The 13,938-nt window shown below is 48.1% G+C and overlaps 1 protein-coding gene across 1 annotated transcript in view; it reads left to right on the plus strand.

Annotated features, from left to right (window-relative positions):
- The window catches only part of LOC119973771 (voltage-dependent calcium channel subunit alpha-2/delta-2-like), a 979,537-nt gene that overhangs the window by 248,551 nt on the left and 717,048 nt on the right, over positions 1-13,938 (plus strand). Inside the window, exon 3 of the mRNA XM_038812195.1 lies at positions 11,831-11,890. Coding sequence (XP_038668123.1) covers positions 11,831-11,890 — 60 coding nt within the window. The remainder of the gene's footprint in view (positions 1-11,830; positions 11,891-13,938) is intronic.

A 13,938-nucleotide genomic window follows, 5' to 3' on the forward strand; every position in this document is an offset into this window, starting at 1 on the left:
CGGAAAATGCAAAGATGTTGAATGTGGTACAAACTGCATCTGGACTGATGTTTCATAGGAATCCCGAGCTTTGTTAAAAGTTAAGAATCCAGCCAATGTTCCAGACCCAACTATAACACAACCGGACATAATATTTTGCAATATTGACTTTCGACAGCTTTGATGTCAAATAGAACTAATGAACAGACAAGGGACAATTCCAACGACACTTCGAGTGTATTAAAAAGGACAAGGAAATAACCTAATTGTCTGAACTTGTAAACAATGATACCTGCCACTCTGTAATTGTAATTGTGATATTTGATATGACATTATACAGGTTATGTATAAACGCATTCTCGTATATGCCTGTATCAAATGTTTGAAAGCATTTGAAATTTTTTTTCAAAGAAAGGGGGATGTGACATTCTGTAGAATGTCTAGAATATAAATGGTTAACGTAATATAATTCACCAGTAAAAGGAGATAGAGACAGAACTATAGAAAGCACTGACTCTCAGGCTTCTGGGAGATGGTTGGAGAGAGTGCAAGGATAGGTCTAGAGAGTGCAGAGTACAGTTATACATAAAGTGTCTCAGCATGAGATAAGTGCCAATGCACCTACCCTGCATATCTTTGGGTTGTGCGGGCGAAACCCACGCAAACATGGGGAGATTGTGCAAACTCCATACGGACAGTGACCCAGAGCCGGGATTCGAACCCGGGTCCTCAGCGCCTAAGTCCCAGTGCTAACCACTGTGCCGCGTGCCGCCCTTGGCCTATCTGTTTTTGCTGATTTGTCATCCAAGGTGGGATAAATGGAGGCAGGTGAAAATACAGGCTGAGTTGGCAGGAGTTAATGAAGTTTGGTGTGGGCTTCAAGTGTTGTGAATGTTTCACAGCTTTCTTTTGTGGTGTGTGCATATCGTTTCGACCTTTCAGGACATTTCAGTCTTGGAACACCTCTCCAAGATTCGACATCTCAACTCAGTGGAGGATGACAAGTTCCAAAGAGAGGGGAGGCCAAGTGATCACTGGATGATCTCAAGAGGGGATGCAGAGGCAGTGGGTGTTCAAGGCCAATGGGGAGGCCTTTTCGAATGTTGCGTACTTTCCGGGATCTCGTGCAAAGCTGAGAAACAAGGCTGCTTCATATATATATATATATATATATATATATATAGGCCAGAGTTTAGAAATTCCAAAGTACATTATGAAGTCCACCTGACCTACAACCTTTATGTTGAATTTGGCTTAGATGAGCACAAGAGCATTCTCTTCAGTGTGATTCATCAGTCTTCCTAGACACTTTAATCAAAACAAGCTTTATTCTCTGAACTTAGTTAACATATACATATATATATATATATATATATATAAAACACACAGCAATAATTTTTATCAATTACAAAAATAAAGATACAACACAGCTGCAGTAATCTATGTATAACACTTAATGCATTCCCCGTTAACTGTTCCAATTTAAAAACAAAATCCCATAAACCAAAAACCCCTTTTCAAGGGCGTCGTCTAGCACACTGTATTCTCACTTGACTAAGCCTAGTCTTATTACATAAATTCTGATCCAATTTTCAACCAGCAGATTCAACTCATTCCAGAGAGCAATTATATATCCAAAGGTGATTTTTGCTGGAACAGATATTTAAAATGAAAGTAGAGAGAGCGAGGCCAAAACACTTCTTTTCTCTGTCTAGTCCACAGCAGTCAAACTGAAAAATTAAACTAAAAAATAGCCTCACTGCTCCACCCACAACATGACATCACTGAAGCCGTGTGATAAGACAAAAACCCTTCTTAAAGGGACATTCCCATGATATATATAAATAATATATGTATGAAATAAGCAGTTAATTGGATTTTGGAGCTGTCTGTGTGAATATTGGTTACTTGCCCAGTTTGGGTATAATTGTGATTTACAGATTGTCAGGGTTTGAGTGGTTCTACTGGGGTCGAATGTGCACATTTAATTCAGGTGCTGAAAGGGCCTAAGGATCACCAACGTCACAACTGCAGCTCTCTGCTGCTTCTATTTGTTTTCCTTTAGTCAGTTTTCAAAAGCTTATCCTCCTATGTCGGGTCACGTAAAGTCTGAATAAGTTAATTAATTGCAATGTCAATGAAAATATCAGAAGGGTAATGACAGCACCTGTTAGTGGTGTTTCTGAAAGCGTGGTGATTAGAGTTGAGAGTATTTTCGGTCTGATTCCCAGACAGTAGGAACGTATACAGATTGTGGATCCATCTGTCTCCACTGTTTTGCATCAGCCTAAGGAAGTCATAGAATAAAAACATATGAGAGCACTGTGAGGGGGAAAGAGATTTGTCAGCCCAGTGTCACCTCAGGCAACATTAAAATTCATTACAAATGAGGCCTGGAGCACGTCTTTGGTTCTCTTTCTCTCCACACATTCCTTTGATGTTGTAATTGACTCAATTAAATGTGTTTCATTTCACGGTGCATATTGAATCCCAATTACCCATTCCTTGTGCTCAGACCAAGGAATGTGGGTTACTTTTCTGAATTGTGCTCTTTATTAACATGGAAGTTTCTCTCATGTTATTTTCCCAGTAAATGCTCCCTTCCTGGGATCCAATGCATCAGGTTGTAAGCCTGAGTAGGTTGGAGGTTGACTGTCACCCAAGGCAAGGCGATCACTCAATAAGAAAACAGTGCAAATTAAGGAAAGATATCATAAGATTTTATTCAGCACGGATACTCCTCGGAGGCGAGACTCCAGAATGCTGACAGCCTCATGGACTTGTTTTTAATTTGGTGTCACAGGTGAAGGTGCAGAAGTTCAGTCTCTTCATTTAGAATCAGCTGTTTGTTAATAAGCTGTATGTTCACATTATGAGCGGCTGGTACAGTATTTTTTCAAACTTTTTTCCCGGGACCCATTTTTGCCCATGCTGGCCGACCTTCACGACACAACATTTTCACTTACCTTTAATGAGACAGGTGAACCTGCTTGATCCTCACGATCTCACTCCAATCAGGTTCACAGGAGGAGAGGGCAATATTTATGTCAGGCCCACTGTTCAGCTGGTTTCTTTGTGCTGTCTTCATCTTTGTTAGGCGGAAATTCCAACTTTACACATGTAGGTCATTGTGAAGGGATGAAAATGCTTGTTTTACCAGGTTCAACAGGCTGGCACTATCAAGCTGGCATTGCCAAGGGTCAAGACCTTAGGGGTTCATGCCCATGAAAAGAGGGATGAGGGGCATATGAAGGATGGGGGGGAAAGTGTAGGTTGGGGGTCCTGAATGGAGGGACCCCCAGTGACTCATTAGTGGGGTATCCCCACTCGGGGGACTGTGGGGTAAACCCCATGTGTATGGAGGGTGACATTGCCCTTGGGTGGAGGGGTGTGGGGAACGCTCAAGTTCACTTAAAGATCAGGACACCATTTCAAAATGGCAGCCCGATCTTTGAGGAGTCAGTCGGGCCAGCGAGTTCAGCTCCTCACTGATGAGAAAAATTCTAATGTGGGCTCGTCAAGGGAGAAACCCCCAAGGGCACAAAAAAGTGACTAAGTGTGTTTAGATAGCGGTGGGGAACTCGCCAGCAAAGCCGGGAAGAAAGTCTTACCCAAACCCGCCTGAAATGAGACTTGGGGGTCGATTCTCCGGAAAGGTTTTGACGTGTTGTAGCGAATGGGAACTGCCGTGAGCCTCCTGGCGCTCGGCCCAGTGAGGCTGGCAACGCTGTTCAATGTGAATTGGTCCAACGTCAGTGGGCTGCAGAGCTTGCCTTAGTCTCAGGTGGGCATTGCCGAGACGCTGCAGAGCATGGCCAAATCACTGAGGAGCATCACCGAGAGCGTCGACATGATGCTTCGGACCATGGAGAGCTGACAGAGCCAGATGATGCAGGGGTAGACGGGGCTCCAACCAGCTGCCCCTCCGACATAAGGTGAACCGCCAGGGCCCGATGGGCACCGACCGGAAGGAGGGCTGCTGGGCGCCAACCCGGACCCGTCCCATGGAGTGGGGATGGTGGCAATTGGTCCATACATCCCAGCGACCCCGTTGGCATTTGTCGATACTCTCATAGATCTGGGGCACAACCGGTCCAACCTAGGATCCAGCACCATATTAAAACAACCCCCATGATCAGCCGGTGCGTGTCCAGGCCCAGGATCTTTGCCAGGACTCGCCTCATAAACTGCACATCAGTTCAATATGGGACATAAATGTGGCAGTTTGAAAGACCGAGGGAGAAGGAAATTTTGTTCTTTTCGCATGTTCACAGGGGGTACTCCGGGGTTGCTTTTCTATGTCCTGGACAAGGCATTGTACTTTTTTATAAATTTCCAATTAAGGGGCAATTTGACGTGGCCAATCCAACTAGCCTGCACATCTTTGGGTTGTGGGGGTGAAATCCACGCAGACACGGGGAGAATGTGCAAACTCTACACGGACAGTGACCCACAGCCGGGATTGAACCTGGGACCTCCACGCCCATTGTTAAGCACTGTGCCACCGTGCTGCCTCTGGACAAGGTACTGTTGGCAGAGGTGGTTGGGACCAAGTATTCAGCAATTATGGTGCCTGACCATGCGCCACACTGGGTGGCCATGTGGGATGAGGGAGTGAGCTCCCAGAGGCCGCATGGATGGTGGGTGTGGGGTTATTAGCTGATAGGGAGATTTGTGAGACGATATGGATGGCTATCCAGAACTATGTGGTGCATAATAAGACAGGGGAGGTTTCTGTGGCTACGTTGTGGGAGGCGTTGAAGGCAGTGGTTAGAAGGGAGTTTATTTTGATCAGAGCGCATAAGGTGAGGGCTCAGCAGTCACAGAGGTTGAGCCTGGTGGTGGACCGGAGATACGTTCCGGCACCTGAGGGGAAGCTGCTGAAGGAGAAACAGAAGCTCTAAATAGAGTTAGAGCGAGTGTCGATGGGGGAGGTGGTGGGACAACTGTGCAAGGTCAGAGGGGCAGTGTACGAGTATGGAGAGAAGGTGAGCAGGATGCTTGCGCATCAGCTGAAGAGGCAGGCGGAGGCGAGGGAGATTGGCAGATGAGGGACGGGGGTGGGGGGGGGGGGGGGGGGGGGGGGGGGGGAGGTGGGCAAGCTGGTATCAGAGCCGGGGGAGATAAAAGGGGTGTTTGAGGCTTTTTAATGGGAAACTGTACAGTTTGGAACCTCCGGCATGGGCAGTTTCTGGATGGGCTGGAGTCCTTGAGGATGAATGAGGCGAGGGTGCAGAGGCTTATGGCCCTGTTTGGACTGAGGGAGGTGATGAATTGTGCGGGGTTGGGGTCAATGCAGTTGGGGCTGGTTCCCAGCAGAGTTTTATGAGAGATTTGGGCCGAAGCTGGGGCCTCTGTTATGAAGATGGACAACAGGTTGGTGGAAGGGGCAAGCTTCCTCCCACGCTGTGTCAGGTGTCTATTTTGCTCATTTTAAAGAAAGACGAAGACCCGGAGCAGCGTGGATCATACCACTGATATCATTGTTAAATGCTGATGCAAAGCTATTGCCGATGGTTCTGGCGGTGCAGATAGGGAACTGTGTACTGGGGTGATAGGGGCGGACCAGACGGGGTTCATGAAGGGGCAGCAGCTATCGGCCAATGTTTGGAGGCTGTTCAATGTGATGATGATGCCATCAACAGGCAGGAGGTGGAGGTGGTTGTGTCAATGGACGCGGAGAAAGCGTATTACCGTGTGGAGTTGGCGTACTTATTCAATGTGCTGGGGCAGTTTGGGTTTGGGCAGGGGTTTGTCGCTTGGGTGAGATTGTTGTATCGGGCTCCGAAGGCAAGTGTGCAGACTAGAAGTGTGAATTCTGAGTACTTTGAGTTGCACTGGGGGATGAGGCAGGCTCTACCCTTTGCTCTTTGCCCTCACGATTGAACCGTTGGCAATGACATTAGGGCTTTGAGGGGACTTGGGGGGGTGCAGTGTGGAGCACCGAGTCTCTTTATATGCTGGTGACTTTTTGTTATATATTGCGAGCCCAGCTGAAAGTTTCAACAGGATTATTGGGATTTTGGGGGAGTTCAGTCTTTTTTCGGGATACATGGGGAAAAAAGAGGTATTTCAGATCAACGCCAGGAGATGGTGGGGTGGAGTTCAAGGAAGTTGCTGTTTTGGTTGGCAGGGGCGAGCTTTCGTTATCTTGGGATACACATGGCATGAGCAGGGCCCAGCTGCACAAGTTGAACCTGGAAAAGCTGGTGGAGGGAATGAAGGAGGACTTTTGGAGGTGGGATGTGTTGCCATTGTTGTTGGCTGGAAGGGTAAAGAATCTTTTTTTATGTTTTTATTGGTTTTCACATTTAATGTTACCCATTTCAATTCATAGGTTCATGTACAAGTTGCGAAACCGCGCAAAACATAGCAAAAGCAGCCAAAGAAAAATTAAAATTCTAAAAGAGATAAACCAAGGAGCGAAAAAAGAAAACAGAAATAAACAAAGATCACTATATGTGTTTCCACATATTTGAATCCCCTCCATGATCCCAGTTGGCCGATCTGCCTCAGCTGTAATCCCAGTGTTGGCCCAAGCGTGTATTAACTGACATATTTTTTTGTTCACTCTGGTTTTCCGCTTGCCCTCGGGCCCATGCCCTGCGGCTCTGTCCTTTGTACCTCGTGGATTTTTATGTCAGCTTTCGCACCCCCCCCCTTCCCCTCCTAGCTCCCCCCACCCTCTTTCCTTCCCCCCCACCCCACCATTTCACTTTATGCTCCATGGTCCGTCTGTACCTCCCCTCACCTCCCCCTCCCCCCTCGCTCTACTAGTTGCTGGCTACTAGTAGAGCGAGGTCTAGGAATAAGTTGGGGATGGGTTTCCATGTCTTGTGAAACCCTCTTCTGACTCTCAGATGGCAAATTTTGTCTTCTCCAATCAGAGGAATTCCGACAGGGTGGAGAGCCAGTTTGCAGCTCTGGTTGGTGCATTCTGACCCCTCCCCATAAGCAGTTCTGGCTGCTCTGAGACCCCGAAGACCACCACTTAGGGCTAGACTGAACCCTCACCCCCATAACATTGGGCATTGCCTCAAAGAAGTCGTCCAGAAACCAACAAGTCTGGGGCAGGCCCAGAAATGGCCGGGCCACCCTGGCACCGTTCACATTTGTCCTTCACCTCCGGGAAGAACCTGCTCATTCGGGTTCTGGTTAGGTGCGCTCTGTGCACCACCTTTATAGAATCATAGAATTTACAGTGCAGAAGGAGGCCATTCGGCCCATCAAGTCTGCACCGGCTCTTGGAAAGAGCCCCCTACCCAAGGTCAACACCCCCACCCTGTCCCCATAACCCAGTAACCCCACCCAACACTAAGGCCAATTTTGGACACTAAGGGGCAATTTATCATGGCCAATCCACCTAACCTGCACATCTTTGGACTGGGAGGAAACCCATGCACACACGGGGAGGATGTGTAGATTCCACGCAGACAGTGACCCAAGCCAGAATCGAACCTGGGACCCTGGAGCTGTGAAGCAATTGTGCTTTCCACAATGCTACCGTGTTGCATTAGGCTCAGCCTTGTGCATGTGAAGATGGATTTGCCCTGTGTCGTGCTTTGATTCAGAGTCCCCCCCCACCCCCACTTATATGCCTAGTTCTTCCTCCCATTTTTCCTTGTCCTGTCTGGAGGGAGCATATCCCTTCCAACAGTTGTTCTACAGTTCCCCTTCCCTAGTCACCCGTGTCCAACAGTTCCTCAACCAGTGAATGTCCTGGTATCTGGGTGTACATCTTAATTTCCCTAGGGATGAAGGATTTGATCTGTATGTGTCCCTTTTGTTTCTTTTTAGCAGTTGGAACCTCTTTGTGAATTCCTCCAGGGACAATATTCTATCGTCTGTGTACATGTCGCGAACCGTCAGTGTCTCCTCGTCCTGTCTCCACCGTTTGAAGGTGGCATCCATTGTTGCAGGCGTGAACCTGTGGTTGTTCAGATGGGAACCATAGTGAACATTTTAGTTAGGCCAAAGTGGAGTCTCATCTGATACCATGTTCGGAGCTTCGCTACCACCACCACCGGGCTTCTTGAGTATTTGGTAGGAGGGGATGGAAGTGTGGTTGTGACTAGGGCTCGGAGGGATGTCCTATGCAGGAACTCTGCTCCATCATCACCCCTTCTGCTCTCAGTTCCTTCACCCATCCCCTCACTCTTTCTGCTGTGGCTGCTCTCGTAAAACTGAAGGTTTGGGAGGCCTCCCATGCTTCTTCACCAGAAGACATAGGGGCAGAATTAGGCCACTTGGCCCATCGGGTCTGCTCCGCCATTCAATTATGGCTGATATTTTTCTCATCCCCATTTTATTGCCTTCTTCCTATAACCCTTGATCCCCTTATTAATCAAGGTTTCTCCTTTGTAGGACCTTTTTTTTGATCCTTGGGTTCTTCCCTCTTCCCCCCATCCCCCGATACACAAATGCCATGATTAGTTTGTCTACCCTTTGAAGAAGGCCTTGGGGATGTAGATTGGTTGGGATCTGAACAGAAAGAGGAACCTGGGCAGTCCATTAATTTTGATCTTCTGCATTCTCCCCGCTAACGAGAGTTGCAATGTGCCCCAACTCGGCAGGTCCCTTTGACTTCCTCCAGTACACTCATCAGGTTCCATTTGTGGATCCATGTCCAGTCATGGGCTATTTGGATCCCCAGATAGCGGAATTTGATTTGGGCTTGTTTGAACGGTAGTCTCTCCAGCTCTGACCCTCTCCCTTGCGGATTCACTGGGAAGGTTTCTCTCTTGCCCAGGTTGAGTTTGGAGCCCAAGAAGCCTCATGATCCCTTCCATGCTGGCCTGGGGCTTGAGGTGAAACTCTATGCTCCCTGTCCCCCCCCCCCCCCCTTTGGATACCTCTCCAACCTTTCGCCGTTCTGAGGGCAATCGCTGGTGGCTTGAATTGCCAGGGCGAACAACAGGGGGGACAGCAGGCATTCCTGCCTCTGTGCATTTGGAAGTATTCAGAGTGGGTGGTGTTTGTCCGTACACTTGCCTTGGGAGCACTGAACAGTAGTTTCACCCAAGCGGTGTATCTTCGCCCAAGTCCAAACCGCTCCATTACCTCCACTCGACTCTGTTGAAGGCCTTTTCTGCATCCAGGGAGATAATCATTTCTGATGTTCTCTCCCCGGATGGGGTCATTATCACGTTCAGCAGGCACCCGATATTCGATATTAGCTGCCTGCCCATTTGGTCCTCTGTGACCACCTCTGGTAAACAGCTTTGCAGCCGCTTAGTCAGGGCTGTTGTCAAGATTCTCGCATCTACATTGAGCAGCAGGATAGAAATGTAGGACCCGCATTCAGTTGGGTCTTTGTTCTTTTTGGGTATCAGCGATATTGAGGTTTTTGCTCGTGTTGGTGGTAGGGAGTTCCTTACCAGCGCATTTGCGAACATCACCCGCAATTGCGAGACCAGTGCTGCAGCAAATATTTTGAAAACTCCACCGGGAATCCATCTGGCCCGGGTGCCTTCCCCACCTGTATGGAGTTAATACTCTACATGATATCTCCGAGTTCTAATGGTACTTCCAGGCCCCATCTCCTATCTTCCCCCATGACCGGCATGTCCAGTCCATCGAGGAACTGCTTTATCCCCTAGTTCCCTTCCTATACCGGGGAGGCGTACAGCCCCCGGTAGAAAGTCTTGACTGCTTCGTTGACCTTTTCCGGCCTGGCGACCAGCCTGTCGTTGCTCTCCCTTACCTGAGCTATTTCCCTCATGGCTGCCTGTTTTCTCAGCTGGTGAGCCAGCAGGTGGCAGGCTTGAATTCCATGTTCGTAAAAGGTTCCCGTGTCTGGCGGAGCTGGTTGATTGCTTTCCTCATGGGAAGCAGGTCAAAGCCCATTTGTAGCTTCTTCCTCACCGCAAGCAGCTCTATGGTCAGGGCCATGGAGTATCGTCGGCGCACCTCCAGCATGGAGTCAACCTGTTGCTGCCTAGCCGTCCTCTCTTTCCTATCTCTGCGTGCTTCATACACAATAATTTCTCCTCTAATCACTGCCTTCAGCGCCTTCCAGAACGTGGAGGATGAGACCTCCCCATTCTGGTTATTCGTACTGTACCCGACTATGGCCTGTGATATTTTTTCGCAGAATGCCTTATCGGCTAGGATGGCCATGTCCAGCCTCCATGGGGGGCGTTGGGAGCAGCCCATCTCCAACCTCACATTCGTGTAGTGTCGAGTGTGTCGGAGAATACGTTTGCGGAGTACTCCGCTCGTCCGACCCCTGGACGCACCGCTTTTCCCATTAGTCGATCCTGGTGTAGACTATCTGTACCTGGGAGATAAAGGAGATTGCCTCCTCCCCTGCATATGTGAACCTCCATGAGCCCACTGTCCCCATCTGTTCCACGAACACGCCTAGTTCCTTCATCATGTTTGATTTTTTTTCCCTGATTTGGGGTTTGATCTGTCTGTCCTGTACACAGTTAACATCCCCTCCCACGATGAGTCAGTGTGTGTCTTTGTTGGGGATTTCCCCCATGGTCTTTTTCATGAATGTCCGGTCGTCCCAGTTGGGAGCGTACACGTTAACAGTGACCACTGACGCCCCTTCCAGGACCCTGCTAACCATGACGTACCATCCGCCTAGGTCCATAGCAGTCTTTGTCACTCTGAATGCCGTCGTCCTATTCAGCCGCTTAGTCTTCGTCCCATATCAGGAATGGTACGTCTGTCCCACCCAGCTCTTTCTTACCCGCAGTCGGTCCTTCTCCCTCAGGCGTGAGTTTTGGAGGAAGAATATATCGGCCTTCAAACTGTTCAAGTGGGCGAAGAATCTGGATCTTTTCACTGGGCCGTTAAGTTCCCTGACATTACAGGTGACTATTCTGATGGAGGCTTTCTGTCCCCCCCCCCCTCCTGTGGGATCAACCAGACTGACTTTGTGGATGTGCCCCTGCAGTCCAGGGTTCCTCTTGTCAGGAGCCATCCAAAATGCCCGTGGTCACCATAGTTACCGTGAGGCTGGGCCCCTGCGCTCTGGGGTTTCCCTTTGCCCAGGGGCCACCCAAGATGGCTGCTATCTATGTGTTCGCCATGTGGGTGAGCCCCTGCACTCGGGGTTTCCCTTTGTTTGGGATGTTTGCAGTACCTTTGTGTTCTTTATTGCCATGTGCAATCTGTTGTAGCCAGCGAGCGCCCTTCCTCCCTTGTCGCTCTCCTATCCCCCTGGGTCTGTCTCCCCCTCCCTTCCCCCCCTTGTCCCTGCAAGTGTCCCCACCCCCAACTTTACCCCTCCATTTGCCCCCCATATTCTCCCCTGTATAGTGTTCTCCCCCCTACCGTCAGGCATCGTCTCCCCGTCAAGAGTTGTGCTGTAGCCCCCAGCTCATATGTACTTCCTAGCGCTAGCTTACCCGCAAGTGTGATGGGCCACCCCCGCCTGCTGCGTGTCTATGCCATATTCCTCCTGCCTCCTGTGCTCTGCTGCTCTTGTCCCCTCCATTCTGAGATTTCACCCTGAATTTCAAACGAGACAGTACAGACCCACTCAAATAGCTTTCCAGACTATTTGAGATGACAGTGTTGTCAAAGGAGCACTAATATGTCAGCCGGGGGGGGGGGGGGGGGGGGGGGGGGGGGGGGGACACGGGGGTGAGTGCAGAGTTTTTTTTGGGAGGGTTGTGTGTAAAAAAGGGGGTGGAGGGGGTGGTATGGCTGGTAGTGTTAATTGGGCACTGTTCCTGTTGCTGCTGTTGCTTGCTTGTTTCTTTTCTGTATATATTTGAAAATACCTCCAATAAAATTTTCAAAAAAGAATCATCTTGTTCACGTGTTATGCATGTATCTGAAATTATAATTTCACTTAAAGTTAGTCCCTAATTCTCATTCCATGTATTTTCTGCAGAAGCTGGCCAAGAAGGGTGAACAATTTCAGAAGGAGCATCGTTGGCAAGACGATATTAAGGTATGACCATCAGTTTTACTCGGTTCCTCAAAGAGATCTTGATTTCCGAGTTTACTTTAGGGGTTGGCCACCTTACATCCAGATGGGTTTACCCTGAGTGGCAGTATTTATCTTGCATATTGACTGGACGTAGAGATAACGTTGCAGGACAGCTTTATCTAATATTAAAAGGAACCAGTGACAAACTTGCCGTCACAGATTTACGGCAGTGAATGAAATCAGTCATTTGTTTTGAGTGCTGGCGATTTTACCAATGTTTTCTGGCATTTCTCACTGTTTCCTGGCGATTGCTGATGTTTGTCAATTGGATTTGTCGCCTTCAGGTTCAATTGTTTTCTCTCTGTGAGGTAAAGGTCATCGTATTATTTTCTACACAGAACTTGGGCGCTGTGAATATATTTGAGTAGAAAATTGAAAGTTGTGGCTGGGTTTAACAGTCAAAGTTGCAGCAGCATCCTGTATTAACATCACAAACGTAATGTATTTTCAATAATTAAATGATAACAAAGGTTGTTCGGATGATCGTGGTCGCTGTACTTTGCTATCTCTCTCATTTAGATTCAGCGTATGAGGTGCTGAGAATAGAATCTAATCTCTTTCACAGCCAGCATTACAAAGACAAACATGACAAGTTTAAATTTTGAGCTGCCTCAGCCCTTCATGATGATTTACATGCCACAATTCTACTTAAATATTGAAATACTTGTTCATGCACAAGTCTATCATTTGCACTTCAAAACACACATAATGGGTGAAATTTAATGCACACATTGGGAGCAGGTTGGAAGGCCATGTAACACGGGTGCAGTTTGATAGCTTCCTCACCCACCGCCAACCAGGGGCTGGTATAGCACAGTGGACTAAACAGCTGGCTTGTAAAGCAGAACAAGGCCAGCAGCGCAGGTTCAATTCCTGTACTGGCCTCCCCGAACAGGCGCCAGAATGTGACAACTGGGGGCTTTTCACAGCAACTTAATTGAAGCCTACTTGTGACAATAAGCAATTATTATTATTATAATTAAGTCTGGGGCCAGGAAGGTCAAAGTTTGTCTTCCCACCCCTAGGTCAGTTGAGGCCTTTAAGTTATTTTTCTGGTGGACTTCCACACAGGAGACTCAGTAACAGGTTTCAATCATTTATTCAAGATTCAAGCATGGAGAGCAATTTTCGAGATCCCGAATAGAACACTCTCCTATAATACAGCACTCAACTCTAACACAGCACTCACCTCGAACAAAGATCTCTAATCCAGCAGCATCTCTAATACAGCAGTCTAATACAGAACTCGCTTCCAACACAGCACTCTCCTCTACCACAGCATTCACCTCTAACACAGCACTCTCTTCTGATACAGCACTCACCTCTAACACAGCACTCTCCTCTGATACAACACTCATCTCTAATACAGCACTCACCTCTAACACAGCACTCTCCTCTGATACAGCACTCTCCTCTGCTACAACACTCATCTCTAATACAGCACTCATCTCTATCACAGCACTCACCTCTAACACAGCACTCTCCTCTGATACAACACTCATCGCTAATACAGCACTCATCTCTACCACAGCACTCACCTCTAACACAGCACTCTCCTCTGATACAACACTCATCTCTAATACAGCACTCACCTCTAACACAGCACTCTCCTTTGATACAGCACTCTCCTCTGATACAACACTCATCTCTAATACAGCACTCACCTCTAACACAGCACTCTCCTCTGATACAACACTCATCTCTAATACAGCACTCACCTCTAACACAGCACTCTCCTCTGATACAGCACTCTCCTCTAACACAGCACTCACCTCTAACACAGCACTCACCTTTAACACAGCAGCATCTCTAATATAGCACTCACCTCTAACACAGCACTCATCTCTAATACAGCATCATCTCTAACACAGCACTCTCCTCTGATACAGCACTCTCCTCTGATACAGCACTCATCTCTAATACAGCACTCATCTCTACCACAGCACTCACCTCTAACACAGCACTCTCCTCTGATACAGCACTCTCCTCTGATACAACACTCATCTCTA

Source organism: Scyliorhinus canicula, chromosome 11, assembly GCF_902713615.1.
Source record: "Scyliorhinus canicula chromosome 11, sScyCan1.1, whole genome shotgun sequence".
Taxonomy (NCBI): Eukaryota; Metazoa; Chordata; class Chondrichthyes; order Carcharhiniformes; family Scyliorhinidae; genus Scyliorhinus; species Scyliorhinus canicula.